General features: G+C 48.6%; 1 protein-coding gene across 2 annotated transcripts; it reads right to left on the bottom strand.

Moving 5' to 3' along the window:
- Positions 1 to 15,048, bottom strand: LOC107075892 (killer cell lectin-like receptor subfamily G member 1). 2 transcript variants are annotated; one of them, XM_069180289.1, is made up of 6 exons: positions 14,837 to 15,043; positions 12,356 to 12,442; positions 6,791 to 6,976; positions 4,403 to 4,557; positions 3,276 to 3,385; positions 1 to 421 (listed from the first exon to the last, which is right to left on the bottom strand). In XM_069180289.1, the coding sequence occupies exons 1-6, from the start codon at positions 14,937 to 14,939 to the stop codon at positions 295 to 297; spliced, it is 768 nt and encodes a 255-aa protein (XP_069036390.1). In that variant the 5' UTR covers positions 14,940 to 15,043; the 3' UTR covers positions 1 to 294. The 2 variants fall into 2 exon arrangements, with proteins under 2 accessions (XP_069036390.1, XP_069036391.1); XM_069180290.1 differs by having other exon boundaries at positions 326 to 413; positions 14,837 to 15,048.
- Between the last annotated feature and the right edge of the window lie 8,371 nt (positions 15,049 to 23,419).

The following is a 23,419-nucleotide window of genomic DNA, read 5'->3' as shown; positions in this document are numbered from 1 at the left end:
TGAAGAGTGACTGGATCATCTTTAATTGTACAAAACGGCAAACAGCATTGTATACCTTCATACTGTATGTTGATTAAATGGAGGAAGAACGTTAGACATCATTTTTAATTCAATAAAACCAGACTGGGAGATTCCTGGGGATGCCAGGGTTATAAGAAACAGGATTGGAGGACCCTGCTGTGGTCTGTCGTGGGACCCGGTTTTTGCTCTCTGTCTCCACCTTGTGGTAGCCTGTTGTCATGGCAGGCGGTGAGCTCTGTGATGTCCAGCTGTTAGAGATGGCGGTGCAGCTCCTCACAATCGCACAGAGCTTCGCTCACAGACCCAGCGGAGTTCTGTGCTGCAGGAATCGGAATGAAACGTGCTTATGGTCCCTCTTAAGTATCCACAGCTTCTGTGGCTGTCATCACCATCTGTGACCCTTCAAGAGGAGGAGTAGAGTCACTGTGAGAGTCTGGTCACCTCAACACACCCTCAACTGACCGTATCACACTAGACACACACCTCAACTCAACACACCCTCAACTGACCGTAACACACTAGACACAAACCTCAACTCAACACACCCTCAACTGACCGTGACACACTAGACACAAAGCTCAACATCACCTCAACTGACCGTAACACACTAGACACACAGCTCAACATCACCTCAACTGACCGTGACACACTAGACACACACCTCAACTCAACACAACATCATCTCAACTGACCGTAACATACTAGACACACACACCTCAACTCAACACAACATCACCTCAATACACCCTCAACTGACCGTAACACACTAGACACACAGCTCAACATCACCTCAACTGACCGTAACACACTAGACACACACCTCAACTCAACACAACATCATCTCAACTGACCGTAACATACTAGACACACACCTCAACTCAACACAACATCACCTCAACACACCCTCAACTGACTGTGACACACTAGACACACACCTCAACTCAACACACGTCACCTCAACACACCCTCAACTGACCGTAACACACTAGACACACACCTCAACTCAACACAACATCATCTCAACTGACCGTAACATACTAGACACACACACCTCAACTCAACACAACATCACCTCAACACACCCTCAATGCACCTTAACATACTGGACACACACCTCAACTCAACACGACACACCCTCAACTGACCGTAACACACTAAACACACACCTCAACTCAACACAACCTCAACTGACCTTAACATACTAGACACACACCTCAACTCAACACAACATCACCTCAACACACCCTCGACTGACTGTGACACACTAGACACACACCTCAACTCAACACAACATCATCGCAACACACCCTCAACTGACCGTGACACACTAGACACACACCTCAACCCAACACAACATCACCTCAACACACCCTCAATGCACCTTAACATACTGGACACACACCTCAACTCAACACAAACATGACCTCAACGCACACTGAACTGAACATCCTGTACTTAACAGACTTGAAATCCCATTCGAATAGCCGAAAATAACCAGACAGTAGTTCAAAGTAAAATGTCAACTGAAAATTGTTTATTTATTCAGCACTGGGAGGAACCTGTGTGACATGAAACAGTCACCAGCACCCCTCAACAGGCAGGAAGGTCCAGAGCACTCGTTTATGGGCTGGTGTCTGATTAAACAGAGAGAAGAAAACCCTTATATGCCATAGTGGGAAATCTTTCAATCTCTTTTGCCTGTTGCTAGGCTACCACCCTGAGCTGACCCAGGGTCCCATGTCTTTATATTATTTCCTTTGTGGTTAAACTGCTTGATGCCGATTTAAAAGAAGCCACTAGAAAGTGGACAATGTCTAGCGCAAAGCCCAATTTGGATCTCACATATGACAAAACAAAGCAAAAACACAAACCAACCTATGATAACTTTTGCTGATGAACATTCACGCTTATAAAAGTAATTCGCTATTGTTTTGCGAATGCATAGATACGTTTCCATTCCTTAACACCTCAGCAGAGCATCACCTCAACACGCCTTCATCCGACCTTAACACACGTCATACACATACCTCAACACAGCCCCATCTGATCTTTACATATCTCACACACTTTCAAGTGACCTCAGCATCACCTCAACACGCCTTCATCTGACCTTAACACATGTCACACACACACACCTCAACACAGCCCAATCTGATCTTAACATATCTCCCACGGCTCAACATGTCACATCTCCACACACTTTCAACTGACCTCAGCATCGCCTCAACACGCCCTCATCCGACCTTAACACACGTCACACGCACACACCTCAACACAGCCCCATCTGATCTTAACATATCTCCCACGGCTCAACACGTCACATCTCCACACACTTTCAACTGACCTCAGCATCGCCTCAACACGCCCTCATCCGACCTTAACACACGTCACAGACACACACCTCAACACAGGCCAATCTGATCTTAACATATCTTGCACGGCTCAACACATCTCCACACACTTTCAACTGACCTCAACGCACCTTCATCTTCAACATAAGTTAACATGCATCTTTATAGAACCTATACATGCTCCTGATACAGTTTTTCAATAGTATTGACATCACCAATAAGACCATGAAGAATGTCAGTGCTCGATATAAAATATCTCTGCACACAACCCCACAGCTGGGAGGGTTAAGTGAACATGGTCACAGTCTGTGGAGCATCAGATGTTTAAAGGGTGATTATGTCAATAGTGCTGTGCATTCTCAACCACACCTCTTCTCCCTTCAACCAGTATCTAACCATTTTATCCAGTGAAGAATCATGGGAGAGCTGGAGCCTATCCCAGCAAGCAATGGGCACAAGGTGGGATACACCCTGGGCAGGACACCAGTCCATTAACAGGGCATACAGACTGTCACACCAGGGCAACTCTACCCAGAAGCCATTTAAACCATCAGCATGTCTTGGGACTGTGGGAGGAAACCCACACCCACATGGGGAGAACATGCAAACTCCACACAGACAGCACCCCAGGAATTGAACCCAGGGCCCCAATACTGCAAGGTAGCAATGCTGCCCACTTCACCACTGTGCCACCCTATTCTTCTTCTCAAATATTAATAACAAGACAATTAAAAACTGGTGATTAAGAAGTAGCAGAATTAGGATATGAATAACAGGATTAAAAACAAGATCAGGGGAAATGATAACAATTCCTTATAGGGGAAACTGCAAGAGTGGCAGTGATTTTACCTCCTAAAAGTGTGAACATACTCATCTTTCACACATGCCTGCACAGGCACTTACACATTAGTGAGTAGCTGTGTCCCATCAAGCCAGCGCCACCTAGCACTGCCGTTACTGCTCAGCCCAATCCAGTACCGAAAACCAGTCACAGTTACCTCACGGAGCATCTCCTGCAAAGCCAATAGAGAAACAGTTCTCCTCATCTGCCAGAACAGAAAAAAGACATTTTCTTAGCTGGGAAGATTGGAGCGAGTGAGAGCTCAGGAGGTGCAGTGTGAGAGTTCAGGAGGTTCAGTATGAGATCTCAGGAGGAGCAGAGTGAGAGCGCAGGAGGTTCAATATGAGAGCTCAGGAGGAGCAGAATGAGAGCTCAGGAGGTTCAGTATGAGATTTCAGGAGGAGCAGAGTGAGCTCAGGAGGTTCAGTATGAGAGCTCAGGAGGAGCAGAGTGAGAGCTCAGGAGGTTCAGTGTGAGATTTCAGGAGGAGCAGAGTGAGCTCAGGAGGTTCAGTATGAGAGCTCAGGAGGAGCAGAGTGAGAGCTCAGGAGGTTCAGTATGAGATTTCAGGAGGAGCAGAGTGAGCTCAGGAGGTTCAGTATGAGAGCTCAGGAGGAGCAGAGTCAGAGCTCAGGAGGTTCAGTATGAGATCTTAGGAGGAGCTGAGTGAGAGCTCAGGAGATTCAGAGTAAGAGCTCAGGAGGAGCAGAGTGAGAGCTCAGGAGGTTCAGTATGAGATCTTAGGAGGAGCTGAGTGAGAGCTCAGGAGGTTCAGAGTAAGAGCTCAGGAGGAGCAGAGTGAGAGCTCAGGAGGTTCAGTATGAGAGCTCAGGAGGAGCCGAGTGAGAGCTCAGGAGGTTCAGAGTGAGAGTTCAGGAGGAGGCAGAGTGAGAGTTCAGGAGGTTCAGTATGAGAGCTCAGGAGGAGCAGAGAGCCCGGGAGGAGTAAAGTGAGAGCTCGGGAGGAGCAGAGTGAGAGCTCAGGAGTAGCAGAGTGAGAGCTCCGTTTCACTGAATAAAACTAACTGGATAAAGCTCTTAGAAAATTAATGGATTGTTTGTTCACATTCACACATTTTAATTTGTGGTCTTTCAAGTATTAAAAGGGTTAGTGTTTTTTTTTCCATGCATATCAATATGGATCCCCAATGCAGAGTCGGCTCTGTATGAATCCGTCTGTGGGTCCTCACCAGCTCTTCTCTGTCCTGGATCACAGCGAGATGAGCCCCCAGGACAGAACACGCATTATAGGAAAAATCCCAGGATTTCCCTTCAGATGAGACAAAGTAACAGGTCCCATTGGGACCCCTGTGCCAACTGGAGGGACAGATTTCACACACTTCTCCTAGAGAGACACACAGGAAGACGGGCATCTTTAAAAATATGAACAGATTCAGACACAGAGGTTTAGCAATAAGAATATTATGTTTAAATAACAGCACTTCATACATTTCCCCAAATAACATGCATATTTAGCTATAAAAAGGTTGACAATACTATATAGTTTTGCTGAACTATAAGCCAGAATTATTAACACTATTAAGTGTTGGAAAAGAGCTAAGGAATTTATTCCACATTCCACGTTTTCGACAGAGATGTGGACGTTTGGTGTACCTAAAAGACAAAGAAATTGACATGGTCCAGAGTCTATCCCAGCACGAAGCGGGCACAATGGCAGGCTACACACTGGACAGGACGCCAGTCCATCACAGGGCACGCACACCAACACACTCCAGGACCAGTTTTCCCAGGAGCCTACTAACCTCCCAGCATGCCTATGGACTGCGGGACAGAAAGTTAAGCACCTGGAGGACACCCACGCAAGCACAGGGGAGAACATGCAAACTCCACCCAGACAGCCCTCCACCCATCTGGGGGTAGAAATATACTAAGCTTAAATGGAAATGTCTCCCTCTTTCACAGCTTATCTGATAATTATCTTATAAAAATAAAAGGGGCAGAGTGCCTGTGGCTGGGAGGTTGCCGGTTCGAATCCCACAGCCGGCAGAGGAATCCTACTCCGTTGGGCCCCTGAGCGAGGCCCTTCACCCCAGCTGCTCCAGGGGCGCCGTATAAATGGCTGACCCTGCGCTCTGACCCCCAGCTTCTCTCCCTGTCTGTGTGTCTCATGGAGAGCAAGCTGGGGTCTGTGAAAAGCCAAATTCCTAATGCAAGAAACTATATATGGCCAATAAAGTGATCTGATCTTATCACAGCCCCCTTTGTTAGCAGGGTCACACGAGTTTTCCCACAATGCCCTGTGCACAGAATACACAACTTTGCACAGAAGTATCCGATGACGGAGAGCTCTGTACGTTCCGGAATTTACTGGATCTGTACATTTCAGGGTTTGCTTGTTTTAGTTATTTCTGACTGAGAACGGTTATATACATTTAGGGGGTTCCCTGCGATGCCGAACTTATTTCCCAACCCAATATCTATATAAGATATTGTATAGAATCAAATCCATCTGGGTGGAATAATAATAATAATGATAATTGCTTACACTTATATAGCGCTTTTCTGGACCCTCCACTCAAAGCGCTTTACAGGTCATGGGGATCCCCTCCACCCCCACCAGTGTGTACCAACACCTGTGTGAGGTGCCAGTCCGCTCCCCACACCCCAGCTCTCAGTGGGGAGGAGAGCAGAGTGATGGAGCCAGTTCAGAGAGGGGGGTTATTAGGAGGCCATGATGGGTAAAGGCCAGGGGGGAAATTTGGTCAGGACACCGGGGTGACACCCCTACTCTTTTCGAGAAACAGCCTGGGTTTTTTAATGAGTCAGGACCTCAGTTTTACGTCTCATCCAAAGGACGGCACCTGTTTACAGTCTAGTGTCCCCCGTCACTATACTGGGGCATCAGGACCCACACAGACCGCAGGGTGAGCGCCCCCTGCTGGCCCCACTCACACCTCTTCCAGCAGCAGCCTCAGCTTTCCCAGGAGGTCTCCCCCTCCAGGTACTGACCAGGCTCACACCTGCTGAGTCTCCAGTGGGGCTGCCAGGTGTGAGTTGCAGGGTGATATGGCTGCTGGCTTATGGCTAGTGTAGTTTCTTCTCTTTATGTATTTCTGCTACAATCAATTTCCATTTCAGACGGAATCCACCCTAACTTTAGTGCAAAAAGTAGTATTTAGCATGCGTTGTGTGCACTGTATATCCTCAGAATGACCAATGAAACACACCCCGCAGGGCACAGGTGGAAACCTTAGGGAAGTGCATTTAAAACGTCGAAAAAAAGGAGGCACTTCCTCTGTACACAAAGGGTGGTGGGAGTGGGGAACAAGCCGTCCAGCTATGTGGGGGAAGGCAGTAAACTGGCTTCTGGTCAAGAAACAGTTAGAAGGGATCCTGCAGTCGGGCCAGGAGACACTACTTTACACAAAGGGGGGGCGGGAGCGTGGAACGAGCCGCCCAGCCATGGGGTTGACGCTGACCCTCAGATCAATTAACTACCGAAAACGGAGCCTCCACTCAACTGGGACTGTTCTTCTGATCTCTGTGTCTGGGTTTTAGGGCGCAGTATCTGCTGGGGTCCCGCGGAGCTCCCCATTTCCCTCTACTGGCGACGTTACCTGTCGTTCCGGTGACCGGATCCATGCAGAGGAACCTCCTGAGATCATTCAGCAACTCGGGCTCCTTCTCGGTCGGATCCGCACATCTTTCCCGTTCCTGATCCTTGTCCACGGGGGGCTGCTCCGGGTCTCCCGGTCTGGGCTCCAGGTGCACGTTCCCGCCCGGTTGGCGGCACTTGTGCCCCCCTGCAGATCACACCCAGTCAGCCTCTCCTCTCGCGATCTGCACTGACGAATACCCTGGCAGAGGACCTGCAGCAGGACCTCCTTAACAGTGCTCTTTCGCTATAAATTGAACCGAGGTGACGAGGGTGACGCAGTGGTTAGGCTTTGCTGTCTCCCACCCCTGGGATCTGGGGTGCTGTCTGTGTGGAGTTTGCATGTTCTCCCTGTGTTTACGTGGGTGTTTCCACCCACTGACGGGCTGGTGGGTTCATTTGCCCTGGTGTGTGTGTGTGTGTTCTGTGATGGACTGGCGTCCCATCCGGGGTGTACCCTGCCTTGCGCCTGTTGCTTGCTGGGATAGACTTCCCCGCGGCCTTCAATTGGAAGATGCCGTTCCAGAATAGCTGGGGATGGACTCAGGAGGCTCTCATATAAAGCCAAGCTACAGTCCGTTATACTGAGGTGGCGCAAAAAAAATGGCTTCTGTTCGACAATGTGGCCCAAGTTTAAATCCTGCCAGAGAGAGAAGGCAGAGGGACTGTGAGACTCGAACAGACAGCACAGGACAGCAGTCCTGGGCGTTGGGACAGGAGTTCAGGAGGCAGACCGTCCCCATAGAAGGGTTGTCATTTCCACAGTCCTGCCACTAGAGGCCGCCAAAACTAAAACAGGGGATTCGTTCGCGTGGGTTAAACTTAAATTAGAATAATTGATAATAATAAAAAAACTTTATTTATATAGCGCCTTTAAAGGTGGCTTCTCAAACCGCTCTACAGAATGACAACACCAATAAATAAAAGGAATACACAAGATAAAACACCATGACAATACACAGATGGGTAGCTGAGTCAGCATGTGTAGTCTGCAAAGGAACAAGTAATAGGATTATTCCTAAAGAGAAGAGAAAAAATGCAACGTTTCGGCTGTGAAGCCCTCACACCTGAAGAAGGCTGAAACGTTGTGTTTTCTCTCTTCTCTTTTCAGCCTGGAATAGACCTATTACTTGTTCCTTTACAATACACAGAGGAGACCGTGGATGGTGGTACTGAGAAAAGCAGAGGGGTGAAGAATGGAACCAGTTCAGTAAAGGCTTTTCTGAAGAAGAGGGTTTGGAGACTGTATTTGAAGGAGTTTAGAGAAGGTGACTCTCTGATATCCTTGGGGAGAGAGTTCCAGAGCTTGGGGGCATAACAGGAGAAGGCCCTGTCACCCCTACAATGTAGACGGGCTTGGGGGGACAGTAAGGAGAGCAGAATTAGAGGAGTTCTTAATTATTAATGACATTCTGAGTGGTGGTGGCACATAATCTTCCTAACGCTGTTTCGGAATTCTTATGAAGAAGGAGTGGGCTTTTTCTGAGCAGTCTCTCACATTTAAATAAAAACGTAAAAAGTTTATGTGTGTTTCTGGACCCACGCAGGGATCTTACTCTCTTAAGACTCCAGGAACAGAGACGTTTGAAAGTGACCAAATATGGGATTCCTCTTTTTGAGTGCCCTAAGAATCGTAGCTTTAAATGGGCTGGTGTTCGTAAAGTGCAGAACTTTCGCTAGAACATACTGTAAAACCTCCAGGCTCAGAGGTAGTTTGCTGGGATAGCTTTAACTCTCCACCATGTCTATGGAACACCTGGAGTGAAGACAATTAATAAAAATAATAATAATAATTGCTTACACTTATATAGCGCTTTTCTGGACACTCCACTCAAAGCGCTTTACAGGTAATGGGGATCCCCTCCACCCCCAGCAGTGTGTACCCTCACCTGGATGAGGCGCCAGTCCGCTCCCCACACCCCAGCTCTCAGTGGGGAGGAGAGCAGAGTGATGGAGCCAGTTCAGAGAGGGGGGTTATTAGGAGGCCATGATGGGTAAAGGCCAGGGGGGAAATTTGGCCAGGACACCGGGGTAACACCCCTACTCTTCTCGAGAAACACCCTGGGATTTTTAATGACCACAGAGAGTCAGGACCTCGGTTTGACGTCTCATCCGAAGGACGGCGCCTGTTTACAGTCTAGTGTCCCCCGTCACTATACTGGGGCATTAGGACCCACACAGACCGCAGGGTGAACGCCCCCTGCTGGCCCCACTAACACCTCTTCCAGCAGCAGCCTCAGCTTTCCCGGGAGTCTCCCCTCCAGGTACTGACCAGGCCCCCACCTGCTGAGTCTCCAGTGGGGCTGCCAGTTGTGAGTTGCAGGGTGACAGGGCTGCTGGCAATCGAAGACCTAACACGTTTCTGTGTCCCAGCAGTGACTCTGACCCCTACAAACCCAAATCAAGCAGCCCAAAATGTGTCAATAAAAGGTACAATAATATAAGTAGAAAACACTGACAAATGATCATCGTAAAATGTTTTGCTCGAGACTAGCATAAATATTGTGCACAAGTTGCTGGTGTCTTGTCCACGAACCTAGACTTGTTCATAGCTGGGGGTGACTATGGGGTTGCTCGATTTGTAGCTGAGCTTCTACCCCTCAAGATTACATTAAATCCTTTCAAGAAAAAAACAGTCCTGGTGTGTTTGTGTGTAGTCTTTGTCATCAAGAACAGTTCTACTCATGAAGCTGTGGCCAAATCCATTTTCTAAGCCAGTCGGACTCAGTAACATTCCTCTGAAGGTGCCCAAGTCCATTTGTGATTCTGTGAATGAGGACCTTCACAAAACTCCTTTAACTAAAGTTTTTAATGGGCAATATCAAGTTCAAGTTCAAGTTTATTGTCATTATACTCATAAACAGGTATAAGGTATAACGAAATGCTATTTAGCTAGCTCTCGGACGATAAGTAGTACAAAAAAACAACAATACAATTGTATAAGAAAAGAAAGACAGAGACAACAGGCAGTGTGCAAAACAGCAACAGGTAATGTGCAAAAACGACAACAGGCAGTGTTCAAAACGACAACAGGCAGTGTGCAAAAACGACAACAACAGGCAGTATGCAAAACGAAAACAACAGGCAGTGTGCAAAACAACATCAGATGTGCAAAAACACGCATCAACAGGATGAGATAAAGGATAGAAATTATAGGGAGTGAGCTTTTTGACATGTGAGGTGGAGGTAGATTTCTGTGTGTGTTTGAGTTTTTGAGCATATAGTTTTGCTCTTGGGTTGGTGGAGATCAATTTGCAAGCCTTTTCTTTGTGCTCATCTTGGGTAATGGCTTTTAAACATGATCAACAAATAAACTTAAATCGAATTGCATTCTAATCGCATTGCCAAAGTACAGAAGGACCAAAAAATGAAATGATTGAGCCCAAATGTTACATAGACAAAGACCGCAGACATACTGGGCTAAATTCCCCTGAACTGTAGATTAGAAAGCATTACATAACACAGCGACACAAGCGACAATGTTTTATTTAGAGCTGTGAACGAGTTTCTTTAAATAAGCATTCAGCTTCCAAAGCTGATGTGCTTTCTGTCAGCTCGCATCGTCAGGTTTCTCGCCATCTACACAATGCAGGGAGGTGTCTATATCGCCCGATTGCAAGAGATGCGTAAATCTTTCATACCAGATCATTTTGGAACCCCAAATTACAAATGCAAATTGTCTGCTGTTCTTCATAGCTACGATGCGCACTGTTACTTTTCTACCTTAAATCTTCAAGTGGTTACCAGCTTTCGTTTTCCCCCACAAATTTTAAAAAAATTCAAATACTCTGCGAGTGCCCAATATTTCACATTTTTGCAATTTGTCATTTTTCCTCCTCTCTGTTATGAATGTAACTGTTATAATAATAATAATTGCTTACACTTATATAGCGCTTTTCTGGACACTCCACTCAAAGCGCTTTACAGGTAATGGGGATCCCCTCCACCACCACCAGTGTGTACCCCCACCTGGATGAGGCGACGGCAGCCATAGTGCGCCAGAACGCTCCCCACACCCCAGCTCTCAGTGGGGGGAAGAGCAGAGTGATGGAGCCAGTTCAGAGAGGGGGGTTATTAGGAGGCCATGATTGGTAAGGGCCAATGAGAAAATTTGGCCAGGACACCGGGGTGACACCCCTACTCTTCTCGAGAAACACCCTGGGGTTTTTAATGACCACAGAGAGTCAGGACCTCGGTTTTACATCTCATCCAAAGGACGGCGCCTGTTTACAGTCTAGTGTCCCCCGTCACTATACTGGGGCATCAGGACCCACACAGACCGCAGGGTGAGCGCCCCCTGCTGGCCCCACTAACACCTCTTCCAGCAGCAGCCTCAGCTTTCCCAGGAGTCCCCCCTCCAGGTACTGACCAGGCTCCCACCTGCTGAGTCTCCAGTGGGGCTGCAAGTTGTGAGTTGCAGGGTGATATGGCTGCTGGCTCATGTTCTTAGGGTTACAAACAGTCCCGTGAAAGGCTCCATGCAGAATAACGTTTATTTTTACACCATTAAAAAGCCAAATAGAAACACGTTCAAGTCATGCAAATGACAATTTAATAGAATTTCGTAGCTTTGAAGAAAGAAATCGAATTGAAATGTCTTCCTTAAACCATTGAAATTTTGGGCCGTTTTGGCAACGTTAAAACAGCAGTATGAAAGAAGAAGATGTGTTAAGAACTTTGGTTCACACCTGTTTTACATTGAAATTCAATTTTGAATTCAATGCGCCCTGTCCACAAGACCACAGATAGGAGGGCAAACACAACTACAGAGTAACCTAAAAAAAACTACATTTCCCATGATGCAATTGCACTATGATTTCACTGGAGTCCCTGTGTTGGCTGGCTACTGAGACAGCGTCATCAGGCCAGAATGTTGCAGCAAAGTCAGTTGCATGAGAGCCGAAATGCTGCCATGTATAATCTGTGATAGTGCCAGCAGCCATCACCCTGCAACTCACACCTGAAAGCCCCACTGGAGACTCAGCAGGTGTGAGCCTGGTCAGTACCTGGAGGGGAGACTCCTGGGAAAAACTAAGGATGCTGCTGGTAGAGGTGGGGCCAGCAGGGGGCGCTCACCCTGCGGTCTGTGTGGGTCCTGATGCCCCAGTATAGTGACGGGGGACACTATATCGTAAAAAGGCACCGTCCTTCGGATGAGACGTAAAACCGAGGTCCTGACTCTCTGTGGTCATTAAAAATCCCAGGGCGTTTCTCGAGAAGAGTAGGTGTGTTACCCCGGTGTCCTGGCCAAATTTCCCCCCTGGTCTTTACCCATCATGGCCTCCTAATAACCCCCCTCTCTGAACTGGCTCCATCACTCTGCTCTCCTCCCCACTGAGAGCTGGGGTGTGGGGAGCGGACTGGCGCCTCATCCAGGTGGGGGTACACACTGCTGGGGGTGGAGGGGATCCCCATGACCTGTACAGAGCTCTGAGTGGAGGATCCAGAAAAGCGCTATATAAGTGTAAGCAATTATTATTATTATTATTATTATTATTATTATTATTATTATTGGCGATCGACTTACAGACTGCCCCCATGGCGATGACGACGACCAGTAAGACACATACTACAATCCCCAGAGCAATGTGGATCGGTGCTCCAGAGCTGGACCCTGCGGGAGAGAGTGAGAGAGAGAAAGATTCTCGTTCACACACACTGGCTGTGCAAAGCACCAACGCCGCACCTAAGCTAAAACAGAGAGACAGACAGAGATGGAGACCAAAGCAGTCGATCACCGAATTGCGACTGGAGCTGAAAAGAGCACAATCGACCGGGAGCACACGCTCCCATTGATCTTGAACGATTATTAAGACTGCACGCCATCGTTTCGGCAAACGCGAGCCTTCCATCGCAACAAACCTTTTCGTCTAGACAAGAGTGTAGCTGGTGGAGGCACCTTGGAGGTTATTTTTTGTGTTCAGGGAAAGAGATCGGGGCAAACGGGCACGCATCAGCACGTACGAGTTAGACCCTGCTGCAGCGGATGTTCCTTAGTGGTCTCCCTTACAATCTCCATTTCAGAGCAACAGCTCTGGGCAGGACTACAGGACTACAGGACTACATTCCCCAGAATCCTCTGGGAGGAACGAGCGGCGGCTCTCCGTCACCTGACCAGTTGCAGGAAGACAATTGGTCGGGAGACTGCTTAAAAAACAGGAAGAAGGCGACGCCCTGTGCTGGTTAGCCAGTGGATATCTGCTGTTGGAAGGTCAGGGAGGGGAACCCAGGATTGAAGCCGATCAAAAACCGCAGAAACTGTGATCTTGTGAACTGGACATTTTGTAAAGTTTCTCAGGGGGAGTTTCTAAGAAGTGGCTTCTTCTTTTAGGAGTTTTGAGATGAGGCAGTTGAGGCAGAAGCTCGCAGATGAGCTCGGATTTTCGTCTTGCTGTTTGCTTGTGATGGCTTTTAATTTTTTCAAATTTTATTGAAAGTAACATTTTTTATTTCATTTTGCACTGTGAAATAAGGCACGCTGGTGTTTTTGTAACCCTCCAGTCGTGTGTTCGGTGTGTCTGTTGGCCCGATCCCACCTATTTCAAAGATCCCAAAGGCCCGGAGACTCTTTGAGAGGAAAGCAGAGAGAATATGATCATCATGAATATCATCAATTGTGACTCCTGAGACCGGCCTCTAGCTGAGTCTCCCAGCTCAAAAGATTAACAGCCATCTGTCCATTATGAAGGGTTAGGACATATACACCGTCTCGGAAGCAATCTGAGTTGTCAAGGAGCACAGCTTAGCCCTACCCATAGTGTAGCTCCAAAGGCAAGGAGCTGCCCTCTGGATAATAAGGAGTAGTTGTTCTCTGGAGGAAGCCTTAGCTGCAGGATTGGGCATAATAGTTCTGTCCAGTGACCTAGAGCACCTAGGGAAAGTAGTAGCAAACCCGGCTAAGGTTTTGGTTAATGTCCCTGGCCAAACAGGATAAGCTGTGTAAACTTTTTTTTTCCTTCCAGGCTAGGTTTATATAGCTAATACAGACTACATGGACCCATGCTTATAGATCAGGTTATATGGTTACAGGAGAAGGCTGTGGTGTGATCACGCAGGGGCTATGGTCTTAACCCAACTCCCCTTAGGACCCAGCAATGCTGAGGGTGTCAGGGAAGGCTGGGAGTCTGGACCTGGAATTAACCTGCTCTGGATCAGACCAAGAGCACATAAAAACAATAGTGAAAAACGGATGTAGAGCTTGTTTATACCTGTGTCCATAATCATTACTCAAGCACGCGTATGAGCAGCACAGCCTCTAAAATAAGCATTAAAACAAGAGCACCTAAACACCACCCCTCTGGCACGAAGACGCTTTAGAAGCGAAGCCACAGGTTTATTATACAAAATAAGCCCTATTAAAAAAAAAAAGGTTCATACATGAAAGCCCAAGCAGTCCAACTAGCTTATTTGGTTGCTAGAACCTTGTTGATCACAGGTTCTTATCCAGCTGTTGTCTGCGAATCTGCCTCAATAATATGGCTAGGGTGGATCTGTTCCAGACACCCACCACCCTTCGTGTAAAGCGTTCACCGTTGTAAATGTAAAGGGTTCAAGGTTTCAAAGTTGATTCTGACGTATTCCTCCCCCTGGATGTCTTTCTCTAGGCCTTTTCGGGTTAGTGCCCTGAGGGGGACTTAATATTTACCCGTTCGAGACTAAAGAGATTAAGTTCCTCTCCGTTGTCCGTGCCCGGCTCGCCTTTTAAAGCCAGAAGTGAGCCGTGCCTCCTTCGTGAGACCGGAGTCAAGAAATATCCCAGCTTCACAACGTGCAGCCGGCTGTGTGCGTGGGGGAGACTGAAGAGACGTCCCCGTGCAATTCAGACTTGAAACAGAAACGAGAGTTACGAAGACCCGAGCTCGTTTGGGAACTAGGCAGCAGAACTGAGCCTCGCTGCTTGACTGCGGCGGACAGGGGAAGGGAAACCGAAGGGGGAAGAGAGCCGGACAGGAGCTGAGTCTTTACCTGCGACGCAAAGCGATAGAGAAGGAAAGGGATCTTCACTTACTGGTTGTCTCCTCTCCTGCCTCTGCGTTCGGCCTCTTGCCCACGACTTCGTACTGGTCCTGCGTCGGCCTCTGCAGATCGGAGTAGAGACCCTGTTGCGCCATTGGTCCTTCGGGGAGGAGCAGGGACCCAGAGAGAGAGAGAGAGAGAGAGAGATCCGCGCTGTGAGTCTCTCTCAGAGCAGAGAGCCGACGAGAGCTGTGCACGGGGGGGTGCAGCGAGCCTCCGCCCGCCCCCTCCCTCACTTGAGAGAGAAGCGAAGAGGTTTCTGTTCGAGGAAGAGAGAGAGAGAGAGAGAGAGAGAAAGGCCAAAGCAGTCCAACTAGTTTATTTTAGTTGCTAGAACCTTATTGATCACAGGCTCTTACCCAGCTGTTCCCGGACATCTGCCTCAATAATATGGCTAGCCTGGATTTGTTCCAGACACCCACCACCCTTTGTGTAAAGAAGTGCCGCCTGGCCACTCTTCGATGTTCTACGTGTGCCCTTGTTTCAATGTTGATTCCAATGTATTCCTCCCCTGGATGTCTTTGTCTAGGCCTTTTCGGAGTAGTGCCCTGAGGGGGACTTAATACTTAAGTGCCCCTCATAGTACCCTCCCCCCAGTTCAAGACTAAAGAGATTAAGTTCTGTTCCACGCCCCCACCACCCTTTGTGTAAAAAAAGGAGCATCTCATCCAGGAGCATCTCATCCAGCTCTTGGAAGGAGCCAGAGTGTGGGCTTCCACGAGATGGCAAGGGGGGCTTGTTCCCCCCTCCCACCACCCTTTGTGTAAAGAAGTGCCTCCTGTTCTCAAGTTTAAGAAAACACTTCCACATAGTTTCCACGTGTGTCCTCTGACCAGTGTTTGACAGTGAATCAGACAGTGAACGAGCAGTGTTTCACTATTCATTCTGAAGACCACTGCTAGTTCGACTTTCTGTCTTTGCAGATTTTGAATACCTGGTCCCTTGTGGTCTTCTTCAAGATTATAAATGCTCAGCTCTTATGAGCAGGATATATTGCTTCTAGCCCCAGAATGCGTCTATACTGCTACCAGAGAAACAGTATCTTTTTTCGTCACACGGCAGCCAAAAGTGCACACAGTATCCTCAATCTGCTACAGGTGTCGCTGAAATGTTTTACTCGTCGTCGGCTGTCATACAGTATGAATCGGGTGCTGCAGCACGTACTTAGGGCAGAGCAATTTTCGGAGCTGAATTCGCGCAAAAAAAATAAACACACAACAGCAGGTGTCACGGGAGACGAGGGCCTTCCAGAAATAAAACGTGTAAAAAAAGTTTTTCATCTCTGGGCAGTTGCTCTCGCAGATGTGTGTTTCTCAGAAAAGCTCTATAACCGTCTACAATCAGTCGTCGGCGCCCACCATGCCTGCTCGCGGTGAGACCCCATGCGCTCATTAACCATTAACCACTTCACTACGTCTTTGTTTTCTGTCCTTTTTTTTTCTACGATCATGAGCTGTGCAGCGTTTTCAACTGTTTGAACCTCCTGTCCCAAAATCATTCGTTTTATTAATTAGGAGATAACCTCAGTTCTAAGAGCCTTTTCAAACATTTGCTTCAGCCCTGGTTCAGAGACGAGAGAGTCTTTATTATCCCCAATAACGCAATTTCTTTTACAACAGCAGGCTAGAGGGAAAACACACATAAGATACATATAATTGTGTGGGACTGCAGAGCAAGGGCGTAGCCGCGGGTAGAAATGAGAATTTAAAGCTGTTTTGTTTTTAGATCGGTTATGGGTATCTGCGCTCTGAGGGCAATACATGGAATTGGATAAATAAAGGAACAAGTAAATGTTTACTCCATTTGATGAAAAGAGAAGGAAACACAGGGTTTTGGCCGGGGAGCCGTCTTGAGGTCTGAGGGGATCTGAGGAGGTCAGTTATAAAGGGGGAAATGATGTGGAGCCGTTAGCCGTAAAATTATTTCGGCTTCTTTGATGTTGTTGTCAGAAAGGGTCGTCTGTTGAAGGAGAAAATGGAAGAAAGCGTCAAGTTTCCTCACATAATTGTTGTAGAGGTCTCCCGAGTGGTGTCAGAGTCAAAGAAAAAACGTGTTTAACCGTTAAATTTCTTTCCATTTCCGGCTCACACCGGAAGCTTCTAGATTAAGATTCGTTGCTATGCGAATCTAGACATCACTCTGCTCTCCTCCCCACTGACAGCTGGGGTGTGGGGAGTGGACTGGCGCCTCATCCAGGTGGGGGTACACACTGCTGGGGGTGGAGGGGGATCCCCTTGACCTGTAGAGCACTTTGAGTGGAGTGTCCAGAAAAGCGCTATATATTGTTGTTGTTATTATTATTATTATTATTATTATTATTATTATTATTATTATTTATATCCTGTTGGAGAAAACAGAAGCACTCGGGAGGAAACCCACACAAACCGGTGGAGAACACGCAAACTCCACACAGACAGCACCCCAGGAATTGGAACGCAGGGCCCCAGCACTACGAGGCAGCAAGGCTGACCACTTTTTTTAAACCGGTTTAAAAACTTTTTTTAAAAAACAACTTGTTCTTTAAAGCCTGTAAAACAATCTTTCTGGCCCAACAAAAACTGTGTGCATCCTCCAAACAGGGTGGAATGCGATCTGGAGACCCACGGCTGATAGAAACTTTTTATTCATTCACTTGTGCGTCCTGGCCAATGTCTTTGGTGTATTTGTGTCACTTGCTCTTGCCTGATTGACGCAACAGCGCTGGATAGGGAAAAGTCTCTTGCCCGACCAAACAAAAAAATGTGGGTTGCCAAAAGTGGATGAAATGTAATCTGTAGACCCACAAATAATTAAAAAATCACCTTGATTTGATCAGACTTGCATCTTCGCTAAAGCTGCTGCTGTTTGCAGACACCTCCCTGTTTCCAGACTGGCACGTGCAGTGAATGGTAAATCTGCACTAACATTTAAATAAAACACAGAAAACACAATTATTTCTTCAAATAAATCAGATTTATTGCGATGTCTGTTGAAGTACTCATTGCCACTCATTTGTTGTCTACAGAAACATGCCGCACAGCACTGGACGGAGGAAAAACCTCCTTTAACTGTAAGGAAACCTCCGGGGAGTTACCCCTTCCTCCAGCGTGATCCAATACACGTTATCTTAAATCCCTCCGTATGTGCAGATTCCCAAGCGAGACGAATTTTCAATTAACACAATTTTCAGGAAATGCAATTTGACAAAAAGACAAGGCATACAATTTCGAGGAAAAACAGTTCTATAAAATCTAAATATTCTGAACACCACTGATGGCCAGCTCGTAATCAACAATCTGTCTCCTAGTTAGCATTTCGCATACAAGGCAATTACACCCGAATATATATATATATTTTTTGTGTGAGGCAGACATACAGCGCACAGCTACCACAATTATTCTGTCTGGGAAAATATCTTCGGTCGTGTTGACCGCGGTAAAGTTAGCTCGAAGTCCAATATTCATTCTGGAACGTCAGTAATGTTTGCTTGAAACGCCTTTGAGATTTTTCAATTTTTGCGCCATTTTCCAGACACAAAGATTCTAATGTCAAAACCTCTGCAAGGAAAACACACACTTCCGCACCAACTGGAATACTGCGGAACATGAAATTCACAACGCGAGAAATACTGCTCAACACGTATCCCTGTGAACCACCTGCATATGAGCACAGGACGTAAAATGTAACACCTGTCCCTGTCACGATACTGGGGCATTAGGACCCACACAGACCGCAGGGTGAGCGCCCCCTGCTGGCCCCACTAACACCTCTCCCAGCAGCAACCTTAGTTTTTCCCAGGAGTCTCCCCTCCAGGTACTGGCCAGGCTCCTACCTGCTGAGCTCCAGTGGGGCTGCCAGCGGTGAGCTGCAGGGCGATACGGCTACTGACAGGGGTTGCTGCTGTCCCCCGCTGTACTTGCATGCAGTTGCTGTCGGGCCCCTCGTTTCAATGTTTAAAATCGACGTCTCCTTCTACCTTATCTCTCTTCTTCTGGCGGGGTGGGGGATGATGGGAATTGCGAGCGGTGCGCTGTCGAATGTCGGCGTGCTACCTCCGATACCCTCGTTGCCCACTGATCATTTTCAGAGTTCCAGATTTTCTTCGGGTGCCGGAGTGAGCCCGCTGAAAGGGGGCCCCCTCAAGGCCTCCTCTGGGAGGGCATTCCGAAGCACGTGTTCCCTGTACCGGCCCTGGAGGGCCTTCCTCATTGTCTGGATAAACTCTGCTGGACTCCGTTTCTTCCTGGGCCGAAGGATCGAATGCTTGACGATTGTCGACCAGGTCCCCCACCGACACTCCGCGGAGCCTCCTGCCTGCGCCTCCCTCTCCTCTGGGACGTCCTCTTCGCGGTCTGAAGCGTACCTTCCCAAGTCCCCCAGCAAAATTCCGCTCCAGAGGGGAAATAATCCCATGTAGTTGTCCAACAGGAAAGGAATGATCTCGTCAAAGAAATAGGGGTTTGCACTGGTGGCGGTTCCAGCGTCTTCCTCTCTTTCACCCGATGTGCTATCCTTGTATATAGCTTGAAATTCGGCAGTGAAAGGGGAGCGGCCCATGATGGTTCTCTTCGTTGTGGGCGCGTTCCCGACCTCGCCCTCCGTCTCCGCAAGCTCCGGCGTCCGTGTCTGGGAAGCGTGGGCGTTCAGGAAGGCGAGGCTGGCCTCGACTGGGCCGGTGGACCGCCGGGCGGAGAAGACGATGCACATGTGCCGGAAGACGGTCTTGGCCACGTCCAGAGAGGCGCTGTTCTGCAGGAGGGCGAAGCACGATCGGGCCAGGTCTCGCCGCCCGGCGTCGGCGGTCCTCTCCCGCACCGCGCGGGCGACGGCCTTCAGCAGGTGGGCGGGGCACAGGTGCAGGACGGTGAAGGTCCGCAGCTCTGCGCTCATCAGTTCCCCGCGGCAGACTTTCATGGAGCGGGCCAGGTATGCCGGGACGGTGTCGCCGTTGAAGGCATCGAGCACGCTGTGGATCAGGACCCAGCGGTAGTCGGTTTCGACTTGCTGCACCCTCTCGGCGGCGCAGGTGTCCATGTCGAACAGGAATTTTTGGAGCCAGTTCTTCACAGGGACCACGGTGTGGTCTTCCGTCAACATTTCCGACACCGGCAACGGGGGCTTGTTTTTCCCCCTTCCTGGTAACGTGAGGCCGTAGTACAGAATCCTTTGTTCCTGCAGGGGAAGTGGTCTGGCTACTCCTCCCATCACCCCCAGGTGAAGGCACACCTTTTCCTCCTTCTTTAGATGGGCAGCCAGAATCCCCATTCCCTGTTCGGTGTAAAGATAGGTGGTAAACGGGTTGATCAGCAAAACCTGGATGTATCCCGGCCACCAGACGTGATCTAGGTCGTAGTCCCTCATGATCTCCCGAGTCAAAATCAATTCCAGAGCCAGATCATATTGGAGCCACGCGGCGCTCCGGAACTCCGATAAGGCGGCATTCAGGGTATCCCGTGTTGGTGGCTCAGGCGGAGAGCCGGTCCCAGTGTCGGCAGCCGGACTTGTGCCACGGGCGGTCCTCCCCCAACATCGGCGGGCTTGTTGGGATTTCTCCCCCCCCCGGCTGTGCTGGGTCTGCCCGATTCGGACAACATCGAGCGCGAGGTCGTCCCCGCCCGCTGGCTTCTCTCTCATTGTCAGGACGTATTTGGCCTTACAAGCTCGGGAGGTACAGATGGCTCTAACCACGAGGAAGGCCGTCCTTCCCCTGCTGTGCGGTGTCCTGACGTGTTGGTGCCTGAAGGCTATTGGGCAGCCGGTGTTAATCTTCTGGAACTCGCGATACAAGACCTGGGTCCAGGGCCGTCGCAGCTGAGTCGTGCCTTTCCCAGGCGCGATTTGTCTCCACTGGTCGGCCTTCAGGTACATTTGGAATGTTTTCCGCCCCCGGATTGTCTCTCCCGACTCCCTGTTTCCTTGCGGTGACTCCCCAGCCACGCCCGCGCTCCCGGAATTTTCTCCGTGCTCCGCGTGCTTCCCTCCCGGTGCTACACCCGTATTCTCTGCCTCGGTCGGTCCACTGCTGTCAGTGCCTTCCAGGCTCACGCCTGCCTGTGGATCGTCCGTATCCGCCGATGATCTCTGGAGCTCCGCTTGTGCGTTATCCTCCGGTTCGGAATCCTTACTGATCCTCCTCCTCTGCTCCCAGGCCCTGAGCACTTGGGTTCTGACCTGTTTCCTGTCCTCGTGCCAGACCACCGACAACCACTTCTTGTGGTTGAGACTGACCTCTCCAAAGACTCGCTGTGCCAGTGCGGACCACATACTCTCCTGCCAGTGCATTCTTTTTTCCAGCTTGGAGCACTTCAGGAATTCGCGGATCAGATTCCGAACTCCACCGGCCTGGGCCCAGCGGTCTGGTCTCCCTGACCCCCGTCCTCTGCCAACATGTGGCATCGCGGCCGACCTGCAAAATCCCAAAAGCACATGGGAGAGCGAAGCCGAGACATCGTTGACTTTCAACACCACATGGATGTGAAAAAGTGCGACAGCCGTTCATATAATTATCTTGTTTCTGTCTTTCCCTATTGCGGGACCCTACCCTTTTATTATGGGAGTTATTACAGAATTGCTGTTTCAGTGGCCTAGGATGAAAACATCTCGGACCAGAATTTTGAATTCCATTCAACAAGGTATTTATTCGGCCAGGCTGTGACCTGCCTATCCTCCAGGACCTTTACATCTCCAGGACTAAGAAGTGTGCTGGCAGGATCGTCGCAGACGCCTCTCAGCCTGGCCATCATCGTTTTCAATATGTAATATAATAATAGTATAATATTATAATATAACGTTTCTCCCCCCAGGCAGCGACTCGTATTAATCACTCCTCTTAATCACTGAACAGTACTTAAATGTGCATGATTAAAACTGAATACTGATTACTTAGTTTACAACTACGGTATTCCGTGCATTAATAACATTATTATCTGGTATATGGATATTTATTATGGACAGCTTATTTATCATTTACAGATATGTATGTATGGGGTTATCACATGTAGGCAGCAGCAAACCAATATATCTGTTTTTCCTAGCTAGTTTTGTATTATTACTGTTTATACTCATTAATATACAGAAATAAAGATTGCTATAATAAACATCGTAGTATGATCTTCTAATTTATCCCTAGCTTGTTTTATAGACTTAACAGTTCCCTACCATTTGTAATCAAATAATAGTGGACAGAAATCAACATTTCTATAATAGACATCACAGTATCATCTTTGTTGTGTTGGGACAGGCCACATTTAATAATAATAATATTAATTGCTTTCACTTCTGTTGCTCTTTTCTGGACACTCCACTCAAAGCGCTTTACAGGTCATGGGGATCCCCTCCACCCCCAGCAGTGTGTACCCCTACCTGGATAATGGCGCCAGTCTGCTCCCCACACACCAGCTCTCAGTGGGGAGGAGAGCAGAGTGATGGAGCCAGTTCAGAGATGGGGGCTATTAGGAGGCCATGATTGGTAAGGGCCAATGGGAAATTTGGCCAGGACACAAAGGTTACACCCCTACTCTTTTCAAAGAAACACCCTGGGATTTTTAATGACCACAGAGAGTCAGGACCTCAGTTTTACATCTCATCCAAAGGACGGCACCTGTTTACAGTCTAGTGTCCCCGTCACTATACTGGGGCATTAGGACCCACACAGACTGCAGGGTGAGCGCCCCCTGCTGGAGCAACTAACACCTTTCCTAGCAGCAACCTTAGTTTTTCCCAGGAGGTCTCCCTTCCAGGTACTGACCAGACTCACACCTGCTTACAAATTACAAGATTTACGCAAATAAGTAACACAAGGAGATATGGTAGGAATAAGAGGTTAGAAATGTCTCTTCTGAAACTCACAACTGGCGGTGTATTTAAAAATGACACACACTCTTCTGCAAATCCTGCTTCTATCCCAAGCCCTTAAAAATTGAGGCCGTTGAATGATTTAATCAAGACGATGGCTTACAAATAAAGGTATTCAAAGGAATAATTTTGTGACGGAGCTCAGCACGTCAGTATATTTAGCCAGCAGCCATATCACCCTGCAGCTCCCCACTGGCAGCCCCACTGGAGACTCAGCAGGTGTGAGCCTGGCCAGTACCTGGAGGGGGAGACTCCTGGGAGAGCTGAGGCTGCTGCTGGAAGAGGTGTTAGTGGGGCCAGCAGGGGGCGCTCACCCTGCGGTCTGTGTGGGTCCTAATGCCCCAGTATAGTGACGGGGGACACTAGACTGTAAACAGGCGCCGTCCTTCGGATGAGACGTCAAACCAAGGTCCTGACTCTCTGTGGTCATTAAAAATCCCAGGGTGTTTCTCTAGAAGAGTAGGGGTGTTACCCCAGTGTCCTGGCCAAATTTCCCCCCTGGCCTTTACCCATCATGGCCTCCTAATAACCCCCCTCTCTGAACTGGCTCCATCACTCTGCTCTCCTCCCCACTGAGAGCTGGGGTGTGGGGAGCAGACTGGCGCCTCATCCAGGTGGGGGTACACACTGCTGGGGGTGGAGGGGATCCCATGACCTGGAAAGAGCTCTGAGTGGAGCGTCCAGAAAAGCGCTATATAAGTGTAAGCAATAATAATAATTTGGCAATTGCAATTTGTTGTAT

This window comes from Lepisosteus oculatus, chromosome 18, assembly GCF_040954835.1.
Source record: "Lepisosteus oculatus isolate fLepOcu1 chromosome 18, fLepOcu1.hap2, whole genome shotgun sequence".
NCBI classification, from domain to species: domain Eukaryota; kingdom Metazoa; phylum Chordata; class Actinopteri; order Semionotiformes; family Lepisosteidae; genus Lepisosteus; species Lepisosteus oculatus.
Note: the sequence above shows the minus strand (reverse complement) of the source record. Positions and strands in the feature narration are given on the sequence as shown.